The sequence below is a fragment of the Artemia sp. Qi Xiang Cuo genome, chromosome 19 (assembly GCF_049724085.1).
Source record: "Artemia sp. Qi Xiang Cuo chromosome 19, ASM4972408v1, whole genome shotgun sequence".
In the NCBI taxonomy this organism is placed as follows: Eukaryota; Metazoa; Arthropoda; class Branchiopoda; order Anostraca; family Artemiidae; genus Artemia; species Artemia sp. Qi Xiang Cuo.
Genome location: NC_142812.1, coordinates 38801839 through 38822835, shown reverse-complemented (window position 1 = coordinate 38822835; position 20997 = coordinate 38801839). Strand labels below are relative to the sequence as shown.

Sequence of the window (20997 nt, the reverse complement as noted above, 5' to 3'; positions counted from 1 at the left end):
TTCACATGTAAATAAAATTAAATACCTTTTGGATTCAGATTAAACGCACACAAAAATATTGTAGGCAATTAAAGACCGATTAAACTTTAAAAATAACAGAAATTCTTATGCATAAGCGGGGTCTACAACAACCCTCAATACCTCGATAAGGTTTGCGAAGACATAATCTTTTCTTTACTAAAAACTTCAATATTTAGAAAATATATGTTATTAATATTGGACGGATTTGAATCGCAAATTAAAATGTTCATCTAATGCAAAGGCGAACTTTCGTCAAAATCCTGGGAGAGGCAAATTTGGAGCCAATTTTCCCAAGTCAAGTGAAAATGACACTGAACAATGAAAAATGAGCCATATAGTACCATAAAGGCAAAGGTATACTGAAGAAAACTGATCTCCTTCTGTGGATGCTTGAATTATGTAGGCCTATCTTAGTTTTGACAAGATTTTTGAAGGCGCTAAATTTTAGCTCGGGGGACAAACTAGGGTCGGGAGGGGGGGGGGCAGTAGTTGCCCCCCTGTGCATGCCAAATTACGTCCATGATCTAATGTGTGTTTGTATTCCTCTATGAATTAAATAAAAGGTGAATTAAATCCTGCACTTTGAAAAAGGCTGAGGGTGGTGACTACCCTCTTACAAAGCTGTTGACTCTTCGCTCGCAGGCAAATGCCTTTTTTATTTTTCTTTATTTTTTGAAGACGAAAAATAGGTTTTATAAGTAAAAATTATGCCCTTTTTATTGAAGAAAACGCAGCCATTTTAAGTGGTATAAAAACATGCTGACTAATATTAAAACCGACGATTGTGGCTATTTCAATAGAACATTTAATTTGGCCAAGATTAGTAAGGAAGAAACCATAGCTCTTGGGTATAATCATCCTAATATAATTATCTGCTGTGTCTGATAATTATCGTCGCATTAATAATGTCGCCGTAACCAAAAGGAAAGTGCTGATTTCACATTTTTCTTCGAAAACAAGTTAGAAGCTGAGAAAATGTTTTCTGTTGCCTTGCCTGTCAGCCCCTTTCTGGGTCTGCAGCCCTTAGAGGTTTATTACACGATCCCACATTCCTTTAGAGCGGCCTATAACGTTTTGCTGAAATACTGGCACTGGAGCAAATCTGAAAGGGGCAGGAGGGGTTCATTTATGCCCCTCCTCCCTCTAGATTTTTTTGCCACTCTTGATTTTGAAAAAATTTCTTTTGACATTTTCATTAAGAAATGCTATTTTTTTGGTATTTCCGTTTTTAAAAAAAATCGAAAAATTGCCCCTCTCCTAGATTAAAAAAAATAAATGCCCCTCAAACATTTTTATGAATCAGTGTTAATGAATTCTAGCTTTAATTAGTACCCTATTTGGTCTTTCTGCGTAAATAATTTGGAAGTCTTCCCTACTTGTCTTCCTTTGCACCTCAAAGAGTTCTTACCAAAAGGGTGTCAAATTATTCTGATATTTACTCTAATTTTGTTTTGATTGGTTCAGAATCAATCTTAGGGAGGATGGGAGAGCAGAAATAAAAAAAACAATCAGAATGAATCAATCGATTACACTGTTTTTTTTTTCACTTGTGAGCGTGACACAAGAACTTTCACTGAACAATGTTTTTTTTTTACAAGTTTTGCTCACATTAAGGCTGGACGATACGATCGCCGCAAATTAACTATACAGAAGAGAAAATACTGTAAAGACAGGGGCCTCGTTTCGGGGCAACTACCCCCCCCTCCCAAATAATTTGGAGAAATTAACTATTATATAGCCCATGCACCTTGACTATCCTGACATGGACCTCTCTTGCCCCCCCCCCCACAATAAAAAAGCTGGAGCTATTCCCCTGTGTAAAGAAATATAGGCAGTTATCCTTTGGTGACTATCAACGGCCTTAGAACATGGAAGAGATAGCCAGGGGACTTTCCATACCATTTCTCCTTAAGAGACATTGAGCTGGACTTATGTTGGTTAGATTTTCCCTTTGGATATAACCTTGAATAAAAAGGGTATTATAGATAGTTAAAAGATTAAAAACAACAGGAATGTTAATATTTAAGAAAGGATCTCGAAATCCAGAATGTCAATTTGTTCCTTAAGACCTACTAACCCTAGCGGGAGAAGATGATCAAACAATTTATGAAAAGGGGGCTGAAAATACACAAATAGTGCTTCAAAGATCCCAGTAAAAAAGAAAAATTCGAGATGGCTGTGCTTTCGAAAATATTGCAAATCTTCTATTTAGTGGTCGAAGCTTGCTCTGGACTAATTTGGACACTATTTTTTGGAATTGTGTTAGCTCAATTTGGGTTTACTTTTTCTGTACGGTGGTATTACATAGAAGCTTTTTTCTATATTTAAAAAGTCCACAAAATAATTTCCGGTCTGCAATAGCTGTTTCTCGTCGAAAAAAAAAATAAATAGCAATTTTTTAAGAAACTTCTCTGGAAATTTATTACTGTTATTTCTGACAAGGACAAGGATTACTGTTTCCACTCTACGATTAATTGTATTTCAAAATCGCAAAGCTTGGACTCTATTTGCCAGATTACAACGTTTTTTTTGCGGAAAAACAAACCAACCACTTAGAAGGAAGACGAAAAAGTTTCAATTTGAGCACTTCTGAATAGGAAAATTGTGTGGAAGATTAAAAATTTCTGCTAAAATTTGAATAGTGACCTTTAAGATTTATGATTAATCTCAATTTGAGGAGTAGGGTGGTAATAGCAAAACAGGCGTGGCTGTTTTGTTCCAAGAAATAAAGCTAAAAACAGTCTTGTTTGGTGTTTGAGATACGTTCCAGTGCTCTAGCAAAAAAAAAAAATAATAATTCCATTATCTTGACAAGTGCCGTTTCACTGACAACGACAGTATGTGTAATGATAAATACTGTGCTGTTAGGTATGTTGGTTAGGGTCGAAAATTGGAATCTTCGATAAGACAGTTGTAAGAATCATTGAGGATTTCTATCAATTTTTGCCGTCAAAGTTTGGTTTCTGAGCCTAAATACTATTGAATTTAGCGTGAGCTTTGATTTTAGTTTGCTCATATAGCTTCATATTCATCTAACTAGCAAGGAAAAACATCTTTTGAAAAAGGAGACTTTATTAGGGGGACAAGCAGTGACGTCAATTTACGAAAATATAGGGAGGGACAGTTTGTTGTTTTTTTCCCATGCTTTCAGAGAAAATACAAAATGTATCTTTTAATGAAAATGCCAGAAATGGTTTTTCTTCAGAATCTAGGGAGAGGGGCAAAAAATCTAAGAGGGAATATGTTCCCCCACATTCTACTCTAATTGAATCCCCTGGGTGGTGGCACCACCCAACTCTAAGATTAACAAATAATATTATAAATGTGTTGAAAACGATAGAATCTCACGTAAAATTTGCTTTTATTCATTTCTTTTCCCTGAAGAACTATTTACCCTCAATCGAAACTAAAATGACGCCCCTGCTTTATAGGGATAATTAAATACCAGTCAACTTTCTGATAGAGAAGGGAGTGCAATTTCAGCTTATTTTTGTCTTTGGCGGGGTGTATTACAGTGACCTTTGTGAAAGATATACGTGTATCTCTTTCGGCATATGTTGCCAATGAATTTATAAAAAATTTAACACACTCATAGGTCGGTTTTACGAAATAGTTGAACTGAAATATACAGAGCCATGGTGATCGGATCAGGAATCAAGAATTATTTTTGGGCCCTTGCCCTTCAAGGCACTCAAAATAAACTTGAACATGAGACATATATGAATTTTGGAGGAGCAGAGGCTAATGAATTGCGTAAATCCTTAGGCCCTTCATGACTCAATACGGCCCTGGAAAAATATGAATGACAATATAGATTTATTTTTGACTGCATAGTTATTTTCAGCAAGATGGTGTGTTTTTGTCTTACTTTGTAGCTATATTTCACAATCAGTGCAAAAAAGTGTATAAAGCAAAAAGTACCAAAAATCCTATTTAACCAATCAGCTAAATCCTCTCTAAGTGGCTCTAAATGTCGCTGCTGAGCCTCCATTATCCGTTCATGATAAAACTGAGCAAGCTCTGCTTCTGTCTGAGGCAACTCTGGATTACTGATTGCACTCAAGCCCCAACCTAAGTTTGCTTCGTTATTTGCACCGAGCGCCGCGCCAATCCATCGCTTTCCTATCCCACGGGCAGGTGTTGACGCCGCTGACCGGGATGGAAGATGCCGAAAGCTGGACATCTCTACAAAAGAATCTGAAAAAAACAATTTTTGGCAATATAGTGTGCATACGTTTAAGCGGACACGTAGAGCTTGTATATTTATAGCACAAGGTTGTAATCATACAATCAACGATAGGAATGGAAATATATTGGAAAAAAGCCCATAGGACAATTGAACAGTGTTAGACACAAAACAGTGAATCCACATAAGACCTAAAGCGAAACAATCCCCATTTACCCCTTCTCCCATGTGTATATTCTTGGATCTAAGCCTCCATAGCTTACATGTCTCCTTGGCTTCACCAATGATAATTGATTCCCCTCTTTTCACATACTGTACAATATCCGAACTCCAAAAGCTTGACAAAGCCATTATAAAGGGGGAGGGGGTAAGACTTGACTTTGAAATCCTTTTATTCATTTTGTGGGCTGGGTGCCTTTTTCATACTGGTTTTACATGCTAGTCTCTATCCCACGTCAGTATTATAACAAGCATTTGTATTTGGAAAGGGAAGGTTCGAGTAAACTGGGGAATGGATTACTACATGGTGTCGGTATTGAATCAGTAAGAATTAGTAAGTAAATGCATCATTTCAGGAAATCTTGCTTGATCGGGAACTGACCCAATTGATCTCTGGCTGTACCTTTGTTTGATAATTGCGACATCCTGCAGCCCTGTTGCAGAGGTTTAAAGCTCCTTTATGCAAAACACTAGTTTTGCATAAAGACTAAAGTTTTTAGACTAAAGTTGCATAAGTTTAAAGACTTTAAAGACTTAAAGACTTTAAAGACTTAAAGTTTAAAGACTAAAGTTGCATAAAGACTAGTTTTGCATAAATATGCAAAACACTAGTTTTGCATTTTTCTGCGAAACTTGGTGACGGATTTATGTTTATTTGTTTGTTCGTTTTTTTTTTCACAACGGGGCTATTATTTTGAAGTAGTTATCCTAAAACATCCAGAGAGGACTTGTTGCAATAGAATTTTGATGTTTTGGTACCCTTTTAAGTGGCGACTGGGCATTGTGCAGCAGGAAAGTACAGATTTTTGCTATTTTGTGCTTTAAATTCAAATATTTGGCCCGAACGACGTCAAAATACAACTGAGTAAGAATCCTGAGATTGTCATATTGCTTAGGATTATTGAGCAGTTGTATATAAAGTCTCCGATTCTCAGATGTTGCCACAGTAAAGTGCTGATTACGGTAATAGTGTGCCACGGAACAGAAATGTTGTTCTGATTAAAGTTAAAAGGCTATTGAGCGACTATTCTGCGATTGCCAATTCGCTTAGGACTATTGAACAGCTATATGCACACCTTTCTAGTTGCAAAGGATGAATGTGGCACATTATGCCTCATTTATCCCTAAATGTATTAACAGACTATACGAAACAAAAGTATTACAAGTAGAACGTGTATTCAGTATTACAAATGAATATAAAGTATCGCTTCATTAAACCACAAGTGTTACGGAGGGAGAACATTAGGGGTCATTTTTGGGGAGAGGGGTGCCTCAATCCTCAAAAGTGTATTTATTTTGCCAAATTTTTATTAATTTCTGTAAAAGGTCCCTCCCATCAGGATGAAGCAAAGATTTAGTCTCTAGTTTTGAGTTCATCCTCCAGTAATGCCTTAAATTGGAAGAATGTGTGATACTTTCCCATTATATGGGCATTTACAAGGAAACCAGTCATGAAAAACCTGTTTTTGACGGGTTAATTCAAGACACCGCTATACAGTAATGCAATGCTTAGCGTGGTTTTCAATGTGTTTACGATATTTAAACTGTGTTTTTTGGGGTTTAGGGGGAGAAAAAGGTACCTAGGTTAGGTTAGGTTACGTATTTAATATATGCAATACTTTACCCCCCACTCCCCTAATGTGCAAATATATAGCCCAAATTCGTTTATAAACTATTATATATCCATCCTATTTTATTTCATTTCATTAGCATTAACCAAACTTGACTTTTTAGATATGCCCATATAATTGGAAAGTATCGAATGTGTTTGTAATAAGGATGAAGGCCAAGGAGAAATTAGCCTTCTTATTATTACGGAAATATTTTGAGTGTGAAGTACAAGATGGCATTTAAATCATACTTTTATGCAGCATGCGGATTCTTGGGGACAAGTACGGAGCAGGTCAAAAATCACAGGCCATTATAGGGTAGTTTTAATTTAAACCTATTTATCCTGGTGAATGTCTTTTATTGGTTGTTTTTACTATTTTTTTGTTGTTATAGCCCAAAATTGTTTTTTTGTAACGAATTTAAAATAATATAAGATATATTCACAAACAAACAACAATACAACTCTTAGAGATCGTGTAATTTCGGACTTGTGTAGCACATCGAATTATCTCTTTGACATTGAAGTTCTATATCTATTTTAGGTTTCAAGGAAATCAAGTTGGCTTAACGAAGCTTGGCGAAAAGTAAGGACATTTGAATTAGTTTTACCTTTTTTCTAGTTTTTGCTTTTTTTCCATTATTCGATACTTGTGCATTATATCTAACCCACCGCTATATACGAAAGAAGTCAAGTTTGGTTAATGCTAATGAAATAAAATAGAATGAAAATATAATAGTTTAGAAACAAATTTGGGCTATATATTTGCACATTAGGGGGGTAGGGGGTAAATAATAGCGTATATTAAATACATAACCTAACCTAACCTAGGTACCTCCTAGGTTAGGTTAAAATAATAACAGACACATACTTACGTAAGGAAGAGTATTCACCTGGAAAATATAAATATCCTGACCTGAAAAAATCATTGGGGCATTTCAGGCTCCCCTTGATTACTTTCTTTAGGGTTTTAGGGGTTCATTTCGGGAATATGCTGTGCAAAAGTTGAGATTTAGCGTGAAGACCAGGGTTGATTTGAATGGGAGCTCCTCTTATATTTGGATTAAACTGAATATGGTGTTAAAAAAACAGAAATTGAATTTTTTAAAATGAAGCTAAAAAGCAAAATAAAAGTAAATAAAACAACGACTATTTTGTGTAATAGGCAGGCTGCTACCCTTTCAATCGGTCATTCATTAAGCTAAAGTGACTTATTTCCTTTTACTTTCAAGAATGGATGCTCTAACATGAGAGCAATATGAGAAAAAACTTAAAAATAAATTGTTTATTTTCTCACAGCAAAAAACTTAAAAATAAATTGTTTATTTTCTCACAGCTATGAGAATGAAATATTGTTCATGCTCTGGTGATCAAAAGTCATTGTGAAAGACAGATTTTTGCTATGGGAATGTTAAAAAATAAAAAACCTTAGTATCCTCAATAATAAAGCAACTTAACCAAATAATATAGAAATAGAGTACAAAACTAGATATACAATCGTTAGACATACTACAAACGCACGAAACTAATTTATCCATAAATAAAAATAAGCTCATACAAAAAGCTGATTTTAGGCAAAAGTGACGTTGGATATCCCCAGAGGAACTGAGGGGCTCTTACTTAGAACTAGCTTCTTACTCAGTATTTTATCACGTTTACTAACCTTGTATGTTGATGCGACACACCCCCAAAACCGACTCTCTAAACCCACTTAATTAGAGAAACAGTCAACCAAAGTTTCACTAAGTTTTCACTAAACGTGAAAACTCCTAAGAAATTGTAACACCTATCGAATAAAAAAAGTAGTTACAAATACAGTAAAGCTGATGAATAGTACAAACAATGTAAAAAAAAAAAATGAGGGGACAATAATAAATCTTGAAAGTTTGAGAGGGTCCCCGGCAAACTTCGTTAAATATTTTCTTTTTACAATATAGACGGGGCTTTTCTTTTGCCTAATTTGTACCGAAGTTTACCCCATTTTACTCCACCTTTACAGGAATTTGCCATTTTAGCGTTTATTTTCCGATATCCAAACCTCAAGGGGACATGGCCTTTCGCCCCTTTTCAAATGGTGCTCCTGGACAAGAGTGTATTCAGTGGGAGGGGGTATAGATTCTGACACCCTCCCCCCTCCCCCCAAAAAAATGGTCCGACCCATAAAAACATAACAAAAATGCATACAAACAGTTTTTGATGGGTTTTTAAGGTTTTCTTGTGACCCCCTTACCGAAAAATAACCCTCTCCAGAATAAAAAACTGTATAGCCTACGCCCTTGTTCCTGATAATCTTAAATTTTTGACAAACAATAAAAAAAATAAACAATGATTGTCACTACTTTTTAAAACAATAGCTACTTTTTCACTATTTAGTTAATAGCAGCTGTCAAGAACACACACATATTGTGAAATTCTTAAAACTAGGCTTACCTCTATAATGCCCATTAAGTATTTATCAGTTTATCCACATTTATACCACTATTTAAACATCCTGGTACATAGCTAGAGCAGTTCTTTCCATTAAAACTACAGCCTGATCCTTCCCGAATCCCCAAATCAATAAAATTCCCCGGGAAAGGAAGCAATCTTACAACAGACATTCCATCTGGCATTTATTGCAATATCGAATCGCATGTAACCAGTCATTTCTTATTCTTGGAAAAATAAAAAATTTATTCGAGGAAATATAAAAAATAATCTGCAAAGAGTTTGAGGGTGTGTTAGCCTTCCTCACATTCAGTTACCTTTCCGTATGGTATTGAAAAACCTATAGAAGTTATATAAGAAAAACAAATTGTTTTAATTGAAAGTAAAGAGTAACATTACAACTTAAAACGAACAGAAGCTATTGAAAATATAAGGAGGCTCTCCCCATTTCCCTATTCCTTACGCCTCAGTTTGACTTTTGCACCCAGTAGTTTGTTCCAACACAAAGGCAGTTGGAAAAGAATAAAAGACATTCTAACAGTGCCACAAGAATGGAAGAGTTTACTGGTTCCCCAGGATGTATTCAGGAGTGGGGTTTGACCCCCCCCCTGGAATGTTTGTCCGACTCATAAAAATGTAACCTAAACGCATAAAAACACATTTTTGATGGCAACCCCCCTAGGTACGGCCCTGACTAACTATATATTTGGCCAAGTTTATCTGTAAACATAGAGCAATATCATAAGCTTGAGTTATACCTTTGAGGGCTAAAAACGAACCAAGGGGAGGAAGGAGCTCAAACTGCTTGTCAAAAGGCTTGCGGAGCAAACTTTTTGGCTAGTCTTTCTTTGTATAAGAGGCAATATAAATGATAACGAACTGTAAGTAAGGAGCGAGTCTGACCAATAGTAACCGAAACTCTGAAAAAAGAAACTTTGATAACAATTAATACCGTCAAAAGAATCAGTTTTTTATGCTGATTTTAAATATATGAAATTCACTAAGTTTAATATTACTTATTAATATGGTTAACTGATCATGAGAACCAACGACAACGTAAAATCCCTCTGAGTCTCAAAAATACGGGCATTCCATCTGGCATTTTCAAAACATGCCAGATTTCCCCAATTTTCAAAAAACGGGGAACACCCTCCCCCCCCTAAAAAAGAATAAGCGAGCCTACCATTAGATTCACCTCACACCATTAGATTCATTATATAAGAAAGCCTTAATGTAGGGGTTTCAAGCTCCTATCTCCAAAACGTGGATTAACAAATAAACTTTCAAACGGGGATAAATCCATTTATTTAGACAGTGAAAAACACCTAATGAAAGGTGTTACGTCCAAAAAATGTGGATTACGCATTTTTTTCTCAGAAGAAAGATCTAATACTACTACTACTAACAACTCACCGCAGCACCAAGCCGCCTTAGGCCAACACAGCTACGCACGCTCCTCCTCCCTCCCAATTTATTCAAAGCCTCCCTTTTTACACCCGCCCATGAAGTTCCCATTTCCTTTAAATCTTTCTTTATGACGTCCTCCAACCCCAGACGAGGACGATCGCTTTCCGTTGAGCCCTAGACGGTTGGCCGAAAAGAAAAATCTTCGGCAATCTGTCATCCCTCATCCGCACAACGTGCCCTTGCCACCTCAACCTTTCTTTCATTATAGCCCTAGAGAGGTGTATTGAACCACATTTTTCGCATATCCTATTGTTTTAAATACGGTCCGTCAGCCGGGTACCCAGAACAATCCTTAGGCTCTTTCTCTGTAAAACATCTAGCGAACCTTCATCCGCTTTTCGGAGGGCCCTTGCTTCTGAGCCACATTTCATCACCGTCATCACTGTAGCTTCCAATATTCTAATCTTGATTTGCAGACTTATCTTCCTATTCTTCCAAACTTTTTTAACTGTGAAAAACACCCTGAGCCTTGGCTATTCTACTTTTGACATCTTCACTGCTCCCACCATATTTACTAATAATACCACCGAGGTAAGTGAAGCTGTCCACCTGATCAATCTTTTCATTACCCAACTTCACCTTTTCATCTTCATTTATTCCTATCCTCAATGGCTTAGTCTTTCTAACATTAATTTTCAAATCTATTCTAAAGACCTGAAATCATAAAACCTTTAAAACTTCATTCAATTTGCTCAAACTGTCATCTTAAATAATTAAATCATCAGCTTAATCTAAGTCCGGGAGACTTTTACGGATGTGTTTTTCCCCAGGGATGATCGCATCAAACCAATCGTCCTTGAAAATCAAGAGAGGGCTCATTTAAACTTAAATAAAAACCCCTAGTGCCCTTTTTCAGTGGCCAAAAATATTCTGCTAAGGGAAAGTGGCGTCTTCTGCCATTTTCTGGCATCAAATTTCAATTTTGTTCCAAAGAGGGCGAAGTTGCTATCGGTTGAACTTTCTGAGATAATTTCTGGCAGTTTTAAGTTTTAATGTTGCTCATTACTTTCTGTTGATAAAACTATTTTTTTGTTTAATCATAGGCAGCGCAATCGCGCTGCCTAAGTAAAGAACTATGTTGGCACAATATATTATTTTTTTTCCATACCAGGGCACTTCGTATCGAAGAAGTTGTCGTACAAACTTCGAGAAGGGCTCATTCGATTGGAAATTGGAATGGCTAGTGCCTTTGTTGATAGTCAAAAGTGGTTGAAAGGCATCTAACAACACTTCCACGCCCACCATTTCCCCAAACACATCCAATTAAAATTTTGAGATAGCCATTATGTTCAGTGTAGTCGATTTCCAGATAGAAATTATGTTTTTGGGGAGGACACTCCCCCCCCCCAGCTCTCACGGCAAGGGTTGTAAGTTATGCCCTGGGGGCATATAAGGTTTCTAATGAAGACGTAGCCATAGAAACTTCAAGAAGGGCTTATTCAATTGGAAATTCGAAGGGCTAGTGCCCTTTTTTAATATTAGAAATTGATTTGAGGGCAACTATCCCCCCACTCATGCCCACCATTAACCCAAACACATTTACTCAAAATTTTTAGATTTCCATTTTGTTCAACGTAGTTGAAAGTTCTTGAAATTAGGTCTTTGAGGATGACACCCCCCCCCCCCAGAGCCCTCAGGGCAAGGGTTGTAAGTTATATCCGGGGGGTATGAAAGATTCTTATAGAAAGCGTTGTCGTAGAAACTTCAAAAAGGGCTCATTTGATTGAGTATAATGAGGGATGGAGACTGGATTTGTTATAATTATTTTTATTTTATATTTTATATTATTATTTTTCTTTTACGTTTTATTTATCTATTATTATTTTTAATTCCGTTATTTATTTGTTTTAACTGTATTTTTTTGTATTTTTTTTTATATCTATGTTATTTATAATAACCTAGTTTTGGTTTATTTATAATAGTTTTAATCAAACCTTCATAGGTTTTCTCCACAAACCTTCATCGCAAACCTTATAGGTTTGCGATAGGTTTTCTCCAGCGTGAAAGTGTTGTTTAATTTATTTATTTGCTTATGAATGTGGATTAACAAAAACTTATGAACTTATGAACTTATGATTGGAAATTGAAATGGCTAGTGCCCTTTTTAATAGTCGAAAGTGATTGAAAGGCAACTAACACCCCTTCTACGTCCAGCATTTATCCAAACACATCCAATCAAAATTTTGAGATAGCCATTTTGTTCAAAGTAGTTAAGAGTCTTATAAATTAGGTCTTTGAGGATGATAACCACCTCAGAGCTCTCAGGGCAAGGGTAGTAAGTTATGCCCTGGGGGCATAAAAGTTTTTTATAGATGGCGATGTTGCAGAAACTTCAAAAATGGCTCATTCGATTGGAAATTAGAAGGGCTTGTGTCCTTTTAATATCGAAAGTGATTGGAGGATAACTAACACCCCTCTCACACCCACTATTTCCCCAAACACATCCAATCAAAATTTTGAGAAAATCCTTTTATTCGAAGCAGTTAAAAAGTCCGGAAATTATGTTTTTGAGGATAACACCTCCCCCACAGCCCTAAGGGCAAGGATTGGAAGTTATGCCCTGGGGGCATATAAGTTTTTTTTTATATAGAAAGCGTTGTCGTAGAAACTTCAAAAAGGGCTCATTCGATTGGAAATTGAAAGGGCTATGCTCTTTTTAATAGTCAAAAGTCATTGGATGCCAACTAACCCCCTCTAACGCCCACCATTTCCCTAAACACATCCGACCAAAATTTTGAGATGGACATTTTGTTCAACGTAGTTGAAAGCTATGGAAATTAAGTCTGTGAGGATGACAATCCCCCCCCTCCTAGCCCTCAGGGCAAGGGTTTTAAGTTATACTTTGAGAGAATATCAGGTTTTTATAGACAGCGCTGTCGTATAAACTACAAAAGGGCTCATTCGATTGGAAATTGAGAGGGCTAGTGCCTTTTTTTAATAGTTGAAAGTGATTAGAGAGCAACTAACGCCCCTCTCACGCCCACCATTTCCCAAAACACATTCACTCAAAATTTTGAGATAGCCATTTTGCTCAGTGCAGTTTATTTCCAGATAGACATTATGTCTTTGACGAGGACACTCCCCTCACAGCCCTCAGGGCAAGGGTTGTAAGTTATGCCCTGAGGGTATACAAGGTTCTTATAGAAAACTTTGCCGTATAAACTTAAAAAAGGGCTCATTCAATTGGAAATTCAAAGGTCTCGTGCCCTTTTTGATAGTCGAAAGTGATTGGTGATTGGAGGGCAACTAACCCCCCTCTCATGCCCACCTTTTGTCCAAACACATCCAATCAAAATTTTTAGATAGCCATTTTGTTCCAAGTAGTTGAATGTTCTTGAAATTAGGTCTTTGAAGATGACAACCCCCCCCCCAGAGCCCTCAGGGGAAGGGTTGTAAGTTATATCCTGGGGGTATGAAAGATTCTTATAGAAAGCGTTGTCGTAGAAACTTCAAAAAGGGCTCATTGGATTGAGTATAATGAGTGATGGAGACTGGATTTGTTATCATTATTTTTATTTTATATTTTATATTATTATTTTTCTTTTACGTTTTATTTATCTATTATTATTTTTAATTCCGTTATTTATTTGTTTTAACTGTATTTTTTTATTTTTTTTATATCTATGTTATTTATAATAACCTAGTTTTGGTTTATTTATAATAGTTTTAATTAAATAGTTGAGGTTTATGTAAATAGTTGAGTTAATAGGTAAGAAGTTACGTGGACTTTCGCGCGATCGCAAACCTTCATAGGTTTTCTCCAGCGTGAAAGTGTTGTTTAATTTATTTATTTGTTTATGAATGTGGATTAACAAAAACTTATGAACTTATGAACTTGTGATTGGAAATTGAAATGGCTAGTGCCCTTTTTAATAGTCAAAAGTGATTGGAAGGCAACTAACACCTCTTCCACGTCCAGCATTTATCCAGACACATCCAATCAAAAATTTGAGATAGCCATTTTGTTCAAAGTAGTTGAAAGGTCCAGAAATTATATCTTTGAGGATGAAACTCCCCCCACAGCCCTCAGGGTAAGGGTTGTATACCCTGGGGACATATAAGGTTTCTATTGAAAGTTTTGTCGTAGAAACTCGAAAAAGGGCTCATTCAATTGGAAATTCAAAGGGCCAGTGCCCTTTTTAATAGTCGAAAGTGATTGGAGGGCAACTAACCCCCTCTCACGCCGATCCCTTTCCCCAAACACATCCAATCAAAATTTTTAGATAGCCATTTTGTTAAACGTAGTTAAGAGTCTTAGAAATTAGATCTTTGAGGATGATAACCACCACAGAGCTCTCAGGGCAAGGGTTGTAAGTTATGTCCCGGGGGCATATAAAGTTTTTATAGATAGTGGTGTTGTAGACACTTCAAATAGGGTTCATTTGATTGGAAATTGAAAAGGGCATGTGCCCTTTTTAATAGTCAAATTTTATTGAAGGATAACTAACACCCCTCTCACACCCACCATTTCCCCAAAACACATCCAATCAAAATTTTGAGAAAATCCTTTTATTCGAAGCAGTTAAAAAGTCCGGAAATTATGTTTTTGAGGATAACACCTCCCCCACAGCCCTAAGGGCAAGGATTGGAAGTTATGACCTGGGGGCATATAAGGTTTTTTTTTTATAGAAAGTGTTGTCGTAGAAACTTCAAAAAGGGATCATTCGATTGGAAATTGAAAGGGCTATGCTCTTTTTAATAGTCAAAAGTCATTGGATGCCAACTAACCCCCTCTAACGCCCACCATTTCCCTAAACACATCCGACCAAAATTTTGAGATGGACATTTTGTTCAACATAGTTGAAAGTTATGGAAATTAGGTCTGTGAGGATGACAATGCCCCCCCCCCGCCTAGCCCTCAGGGCAAGGGTTTTAAGTTCGACTTTGAGAGAATATAAGGTTTTTATAGAAAGCGCTGTCGTAGAAACTTCAAAAGGGCTCATTCGTTTGGATATTGAAAGAGCTAGTGCCTTTTTTTAATTGGTGAAAGTGATTAGAGAGCAACTAACGCCCTTTTCACGCCCACCATTTCCCCAAACACATCCACTCAAAATTTTGAGATTTTGTTCAGTGTAGTTGATTTCCAGATAGAAATTATGTTTTTGACGAGGACACTCCCCCCACAGCCCTCAGGGCAAGGGTTGTAAGTTATGCCCTGGGGGAATATAAACTTTTTATAGAAAGCCATGTCGTAGAAACTTCAAAAAGGGCTCATTCGATTGGAAATTCAAAGGTCTAGTGCCCTTTTCAATTGTCGAAAGTGATTGAATGGCAACTAACCCCCTCTCACGCCCAGCTTTTGTCCAAACACATCCAATCAAAATTCTTAGAAAGCCATTTTGTTCCAAGTAGTTGAATGTTCTGATGAAATTAGGTCTTTGAAGATGACAACCCCCCCCCCCCCCACAGCCCGCAGGGCAAGGGTTGTAAGTTATGCCCTGGGGGATGAAAGATTTTATAGAAAGCGTTGTCGTAGAAACTTCAAAAAGGGCTCATTTGATAGGAAATTGAAATGGCTAGTGCCCTTTTAATAGTCGAAAGTGGTCGGCGGCGTTCGGTCGATCCGCCGGCGCGGCGCCGGGGTCTAAACACATCCAATGAAAATTTTTGATAGCCATTTTCTTCAAAGTAGTTGAAACTCCCGGAAATTATATCTTTGAGGATGACACTCCCCTCACAGCCCTCAGAGTAAAGGTTGTAAGTTATGCCCTGGGGGCATATGAGGTTTTTATTGAAAGCTTTGTTGTAGAAACTTGAAAAAGGGCTCATTCAATTAGAAAATCAAAGGACTACTTCCCTTTTTAATAGTTGAAAGTGATTGGAGAGCAACTAACCCCCCTCTCACGTCGATCTTTTCCCCAAACACATCCAATAACATTTTTTAGATAGCCATTTTGTTCAACGTTGTTGAAAGTTGTAGAAATAAGGTCTTTGAGGATGATAACCTCCTCAGAGCCCTCAGGGCAAGGGTTGTAAGTTATGCCCTGGGGGCATATAACGATTTTATAGATAGCGATGCTTTAGAGACTTCAAAAAGGGCTCATTCGACTGGAAATTAGAAGGGCTTGTGCCCTTTCTAATAGTCGAAAGTGATTGGAGGATAACTAACACCCCTCTCACACTCACCATTTCCCCAAACAATTTTGAGATAGCCATTTTGTTCGAAGCAGTTAAAAATTCTGGAAATTATGTTTTTGAGGATTACACTCCCCCGACAGACCTCAAGGGCAACGGTTGGAAGCTATGCCCTGGGAGAATATAAGTTTTTTTTTATTGAAAGCGTTGTCGTAGAAACTTCAATAAGGGCTCATTCGATTGGAAATTGAAAGGGCTAGTGCCCTTTTTAATATTCGAAAGAGATTGGTGTGGGGGGGGCGAAAGTAACCCCCTATCACACCCACAATTTCCCCAAACACATCCAATCAAAATTTTGAGATAGACATTTTGTTTAACGTAGTTGAAAGGTCCGAAAATTATGTCTTTGAGTATGAAACTCCCCCCACAGCCCTCTGGGCAAGGATTGTAAGTTTTTCCCTGGGGGCATATAAGATTTTTATAGAAAGTGCTATCATAGAAACTTCAAAAAAGGCTCATTTAGTTGGAAATTTAAATGGCTAGTGCCTTTTTTAATAGTCAGAAGTGATTGGAGGGCAACTAACCCTCCTCTCACGCGCACCATTTCCCAGAACACATGCAATCAAAATTTTGAGATGGCAATTGAGTTCAACGTAGTTAAAAGTTCTGGAAATTAGGTCTTTGAGGATGAACCCCCCCCCCCCCCACAGCCTTCAGGTACTTGTACTTGTTGCACGTTCAAGCCGCATCCAGACTCATAGTGGTGCCCAGCAGATGACGATATGTCTCCTTCCATAGGTTTCGCTCGAGAGTGACAGGCTCCACCATTTCCAGCCACTGGCGATACCAGCGACGGCCGTATTTTCGGAATGCCACGATTGGCTCCAGATCAGACTTAACTGTTGCTAGCCACGTCTTCTTTCGGCCTCCTGCCCTCTTCTTCCATGCAGATAGTGGTAGACATTTGAGGCATTTTTTGCTTACGTGGTCATCTGGTCTGCGCATTGTGTGGTCAAACCATCTCAGTCTCTTATGCTTAGCAATGTCAGAGACAAATGGGAGATCCCCACATCTTCTCCTTACTTCATCATTCGAGATTCTATCTGAGAGGCGGATACCCAGGATATAGCGCAGGCATTTGTGGTTGAATATATTCAAGCTCAACGCTTCGGCTGCTTTAAGTGACCACGTTTCACATCCATAGAGGAGGACAGAGAGAACCATAGCTTCATACACTCGGAGCTTTGTGCGTTGCGATATTTCGCTCCGCTTCCAGAGATACTTCCGTAATTGAAGGAAGACACTCCAGGCTGACGATATGCGGCTCTGGATTTCTTCTGAAGATTCACCGGCAGGGTTTCCCATCGATCCGAGGTATTTGAATGACTGGACGTCCTCTATCGGATTACCATTTAGGGTCACAGGGGTTTCATCTGTTCGCATGGATTTTGTTTTTGGTAGGCTTATTTGGAGACCAGTCGAAAGTGCCTTGACTGCCACGTCATTTATCATAGCCTGGACTTCTGCAACGGATTCAGCAAGCATGTCCACATCGTCAGCATAGTCAAGATCTGTGACGGAGAAGGACTGGCTCACTGCAACGCCTTTATAATTGTCCAGGACCCTGAAGATCCAATCGATGACGAAGTTGAACAAAGTTGGTGAAAGGACACAGCCTTGACGTACAGCTTCCTCGATCAGGACCAGATCTGAAAGATCGCCATCGACTCTTACCCGGGTCTTTGTTCCAGCATAGTATGCCTTGAGCAGATTGATGATCTTCTTAGGCACACTATCCTCTCTCATTGCCTCCCATATTGCATCACGATGGACCGAATCAAACGCGGTAATGAAGTCTATGAAGATTTGGATTGTTTCCTGCTGGTGTTTAAACCGGTGTTCAAGGATCTGTCGCAGGCTAAAAATCTGGTCACAGCAACCCATACCCGGCCTGAATCCTGCTTGGTTGGGTCGCGTTCGGCTGTTTCTGGTGTCTCTGAATCTATTTAAAAGTATGACTGTGAACAGCTTGGCAGCAATGGGGATAAAGGATATACCTCGGTAGTTTTTGCAGTCCATTCGGTCTCCTTTTTTGAAGATAGAGACAATTACTTAGGTCTTCCAGTCATCTGGGATGTATTCACTGCCCCACCCATGTGTTATCACGCAATGAAGTTCATCCCTTGCCACCTCTGGGAGAGCTCTCAGTAGCTCGGCAGGAATCCCATCTATTCCTGGGCTTTTATGGTTTTTCAAAACTTAGATCGCCTTAACTACTTCATCCCTGGAGGGTGAGTCCGTACATACATTTTCATAAGCCTGGTTGTGCGGGGGGTTCTGCGGTGCTGTAAGTGGTTGCTTTCGATTACTATTGTCTCCTGGTCTCAATAGCTATTGGAAATGAACTCGCCATCTTTCAATACGTTCCTCGCTGCTTGTGATTATTTTCCCATCCTTCGCCTTAAGCGAGGGGATGGTAGTTTGCTTTTTCTTCCCAGTGCATTCTCCAAGTTTCTGATAGAGTTTTTATATATCATTCCGTGATGCGCCTCTTTCCAAACTAATGCCGATGTTCAGCCAGTAAGCTTTTTTGTCAGATCTTGCCGATTTGTGAAGTTCTTGTTGTGGCACTTAGTATATGGAGGACTTATCTTTGATTATTTCTTTTTTCTTAGGAGAGAGTTTAATTGGCTTTTCTTAGATCAATCTCTTGATTTTACGCTTTACAAACCGAAGTATGTTTGAGGCATCTTCATTGATGTGGTCCTTAAATTTGCTTCATTTCTTCTCAATCTTTATCTTGGGGCACTGATCAGTCGAGACTGCCTCCTCGGTGTCATCTTGAAGGACAGCGAAGCGGTTTGAGTGTTCAAGGACAAATGCTACTCGGTACTCATCTACGTTCAGCTTCGACACGTCTATTTTCTGGTTCGGCATAGTAGTCTTCCTTGAGCTAATTCTGTACTTTAGCCTTGTCTTCAGCAAGATGTAGTCAAATCCATTTTTCGATCCCATGTCAGTACCTCTGTACATTCTTGAGTTCACCACCAAGGATTTATATTGTTGGGATGCAGGGAGATAATCTGTTTGGGCCGTTTCTCTTCCACAATGCAATTCTTTTGCTCATGTATGACGCGGCTTGTGACCAAACCAGGTGTTAGCCACAGCAAGATTGTTCTGAATTGCGAACAGCAAAAGCCTGTTTCCATTTATGCACGTGTTTGCGAGGGCGTGCTTGCCGATCGCATGTTCCGAGTTATTCAGCTTTCCGCCGATTCTGGCATTGAAGTTGCCTCCAATTAGGAGGATATCTTTCCGGGGAATCTTATCAATGACTGTCGACAGGTCACTGTAAAACTGATCTTTTTGCTGTTGAGTGACATCTCTTATTGGGGCGTAAACGCTAAGGACAGTCAGATTGTTGGTGCGACCTTTAATTCTTGCCCATATGATTCTCTCAGACACAGGCTCCTATTCGATGAGCCGAGTAACTGCTTTGGGGGACAACAGGATACCTACTCCTGCTCGGCCAGATCCATCTAATGGTCCCGAGTTATAAAAAGAGATCGCCTTCCCAGACGAGGATCTAAGGGTCAAGATGTTACGTCCATTTAGTCTCGTCTCAGAAACGCACAGAATATCAAGGTTATAAAGATAAAATTCATCCGCTACAAAAGATTGTTTCAATGGACATTTAATTGAGCACGTGTTGCAGCAGCCGATATTCAGGTCTTATCTTCTTGATAAGACGGTAGCTAGCATACTTTTTGATGAGAGCGCCATTCTTGTCACATCGCATAATACCGGGGTTGCCGTAGCCAAACTTTTCATCATCATATTTGTTTTCATCACTGAGCGTTTCTTGAGGATAAGGTACAACACAAGGTCCTCAGTCTTGCGGTTATCCAAAGTGCGTTGGCCATCACCTTACTCGATGTGGAGCTCAGTGATGTTTACGCCCCTTCAACAATCTGAAGTGCGCTAGCGGATTTCCTATGCTGCTAGGGACGGAGGGTCAAGCGTCATTGCCTGGATGCCCACCACCACCGTGGAAATTTCCCGGCTTAGCTAGCCCTTTGCTCCCGCCTAGAATCAGCAATAGGCTTCAGAAGGGGCAAGGGTTGTAAGTTATGCCCTGGGAGCATATAAGGTTTTTATTGAAAGCGTTGTCATAGAAACTTCAAAAGGGCTCATTCGATTGGAAATTGAAAGTGCTAGTGTCTTTTTTAATAGTTGAAAGGGATCGGAGAGCAACTAACGCCCCTCTCACGCCCACCATTTCCCCAAACACATCCAATCAAAATTTTGAGATATCCATTTGTTTAACGTAGTTAAAAGGTCTGGAAATTTTGCCTTTGAGGATGACAAACCCCTCACAGCCCTCAGGGCAAGGGTTATAATTTATGCCTTTGGGGCATATAAGGTGCTTATAGAAAGCGATGACGTAGAAACTCAAAAATGGTTCATTCGATTGGAAATTGAAAGGGCTAGTGCCCTTTTTAATAGTTGAAAGGGATTGGAGGGCAACTAATTCCCCTCTCCCGCCCACCCTCCCATTTGCCCATTGTGTTTAAAAACTAAATGTTGCCTTAAGATTAAATCAAAATGCACTGTGTTAATGCTAATTCCCAATAAGGCATCTCAGCAGTATCTCAAGGACGAACGACTGAGGGCATTATGTTCAAACTTTTGGGACTACTTCTGCTCTTAAAATTTAACCAACTCAAAATAGCGTAAGTGTATCCAAACTATCAAAGAAAGTAAACAGATTTTTTTTGCGAATGGTTTCAAGTTTTCTATTTCAGATCAACTAGAGGAGGTATGAAACTAAATTAAACACTACTATTTGTGTCCAAATTTTTAAAAGGGTGCATGTTGTTAAAAATTGCTGAAAAGTTTTCTCCAGCATACAAATAGGAGGCCAAACTATAAAGTCTTGAAAAAAACGAAAAGATCTTAACTATTATTTTCTTTTTCCCTGAAAAGACTATGT

At 38.5% G+C, this 20997-nt stretch overlaps 1 protein-coding gene and 1 long non-coding RNA gene across 2 annotated transcripts in view; one reads left to right on the top strand and one right to left on the bottom strand.

The window, feature by feature from the left end:
* Positions 1-8588, bottom strand: part of LOC148940821 (uncharacterized) — an 89357-nt gene extending 80769 nt beyond the window's left edge. Inside the window, exons 1-2 of the mRNA XM_089105363.1 lie at positions 8466-8588; positions 3943-4218 (exon numbers count right to left, since the gene is read on the bottom strand). Coding sequence (XP_088961489.1) covers positions 3943-4204 — 262 coding nt within the window. The 5' untranslated portion in view covers positions 4205-4218; positions 8466-8588. The remainder of the gene's footprint in view (positions 1-3942; positions 4219-8465) is intronic.
* LOC148940820 (uncharacterized) overlaps positions 1-20997 on the top strand; it is a 45487-nt gene that overhangs the window by 16634 nt on the left and 7856 nt on the right. The window contains exon 2 of the long non-coding RNA XR_016143382.1: positions 6580-6621. This is a non-coding gene — a long non-coding RNA (uncharacterized LOC148940820). The remainder of the gene's footprint in view (positions 1-6579; positions 6622-20997) is intronic.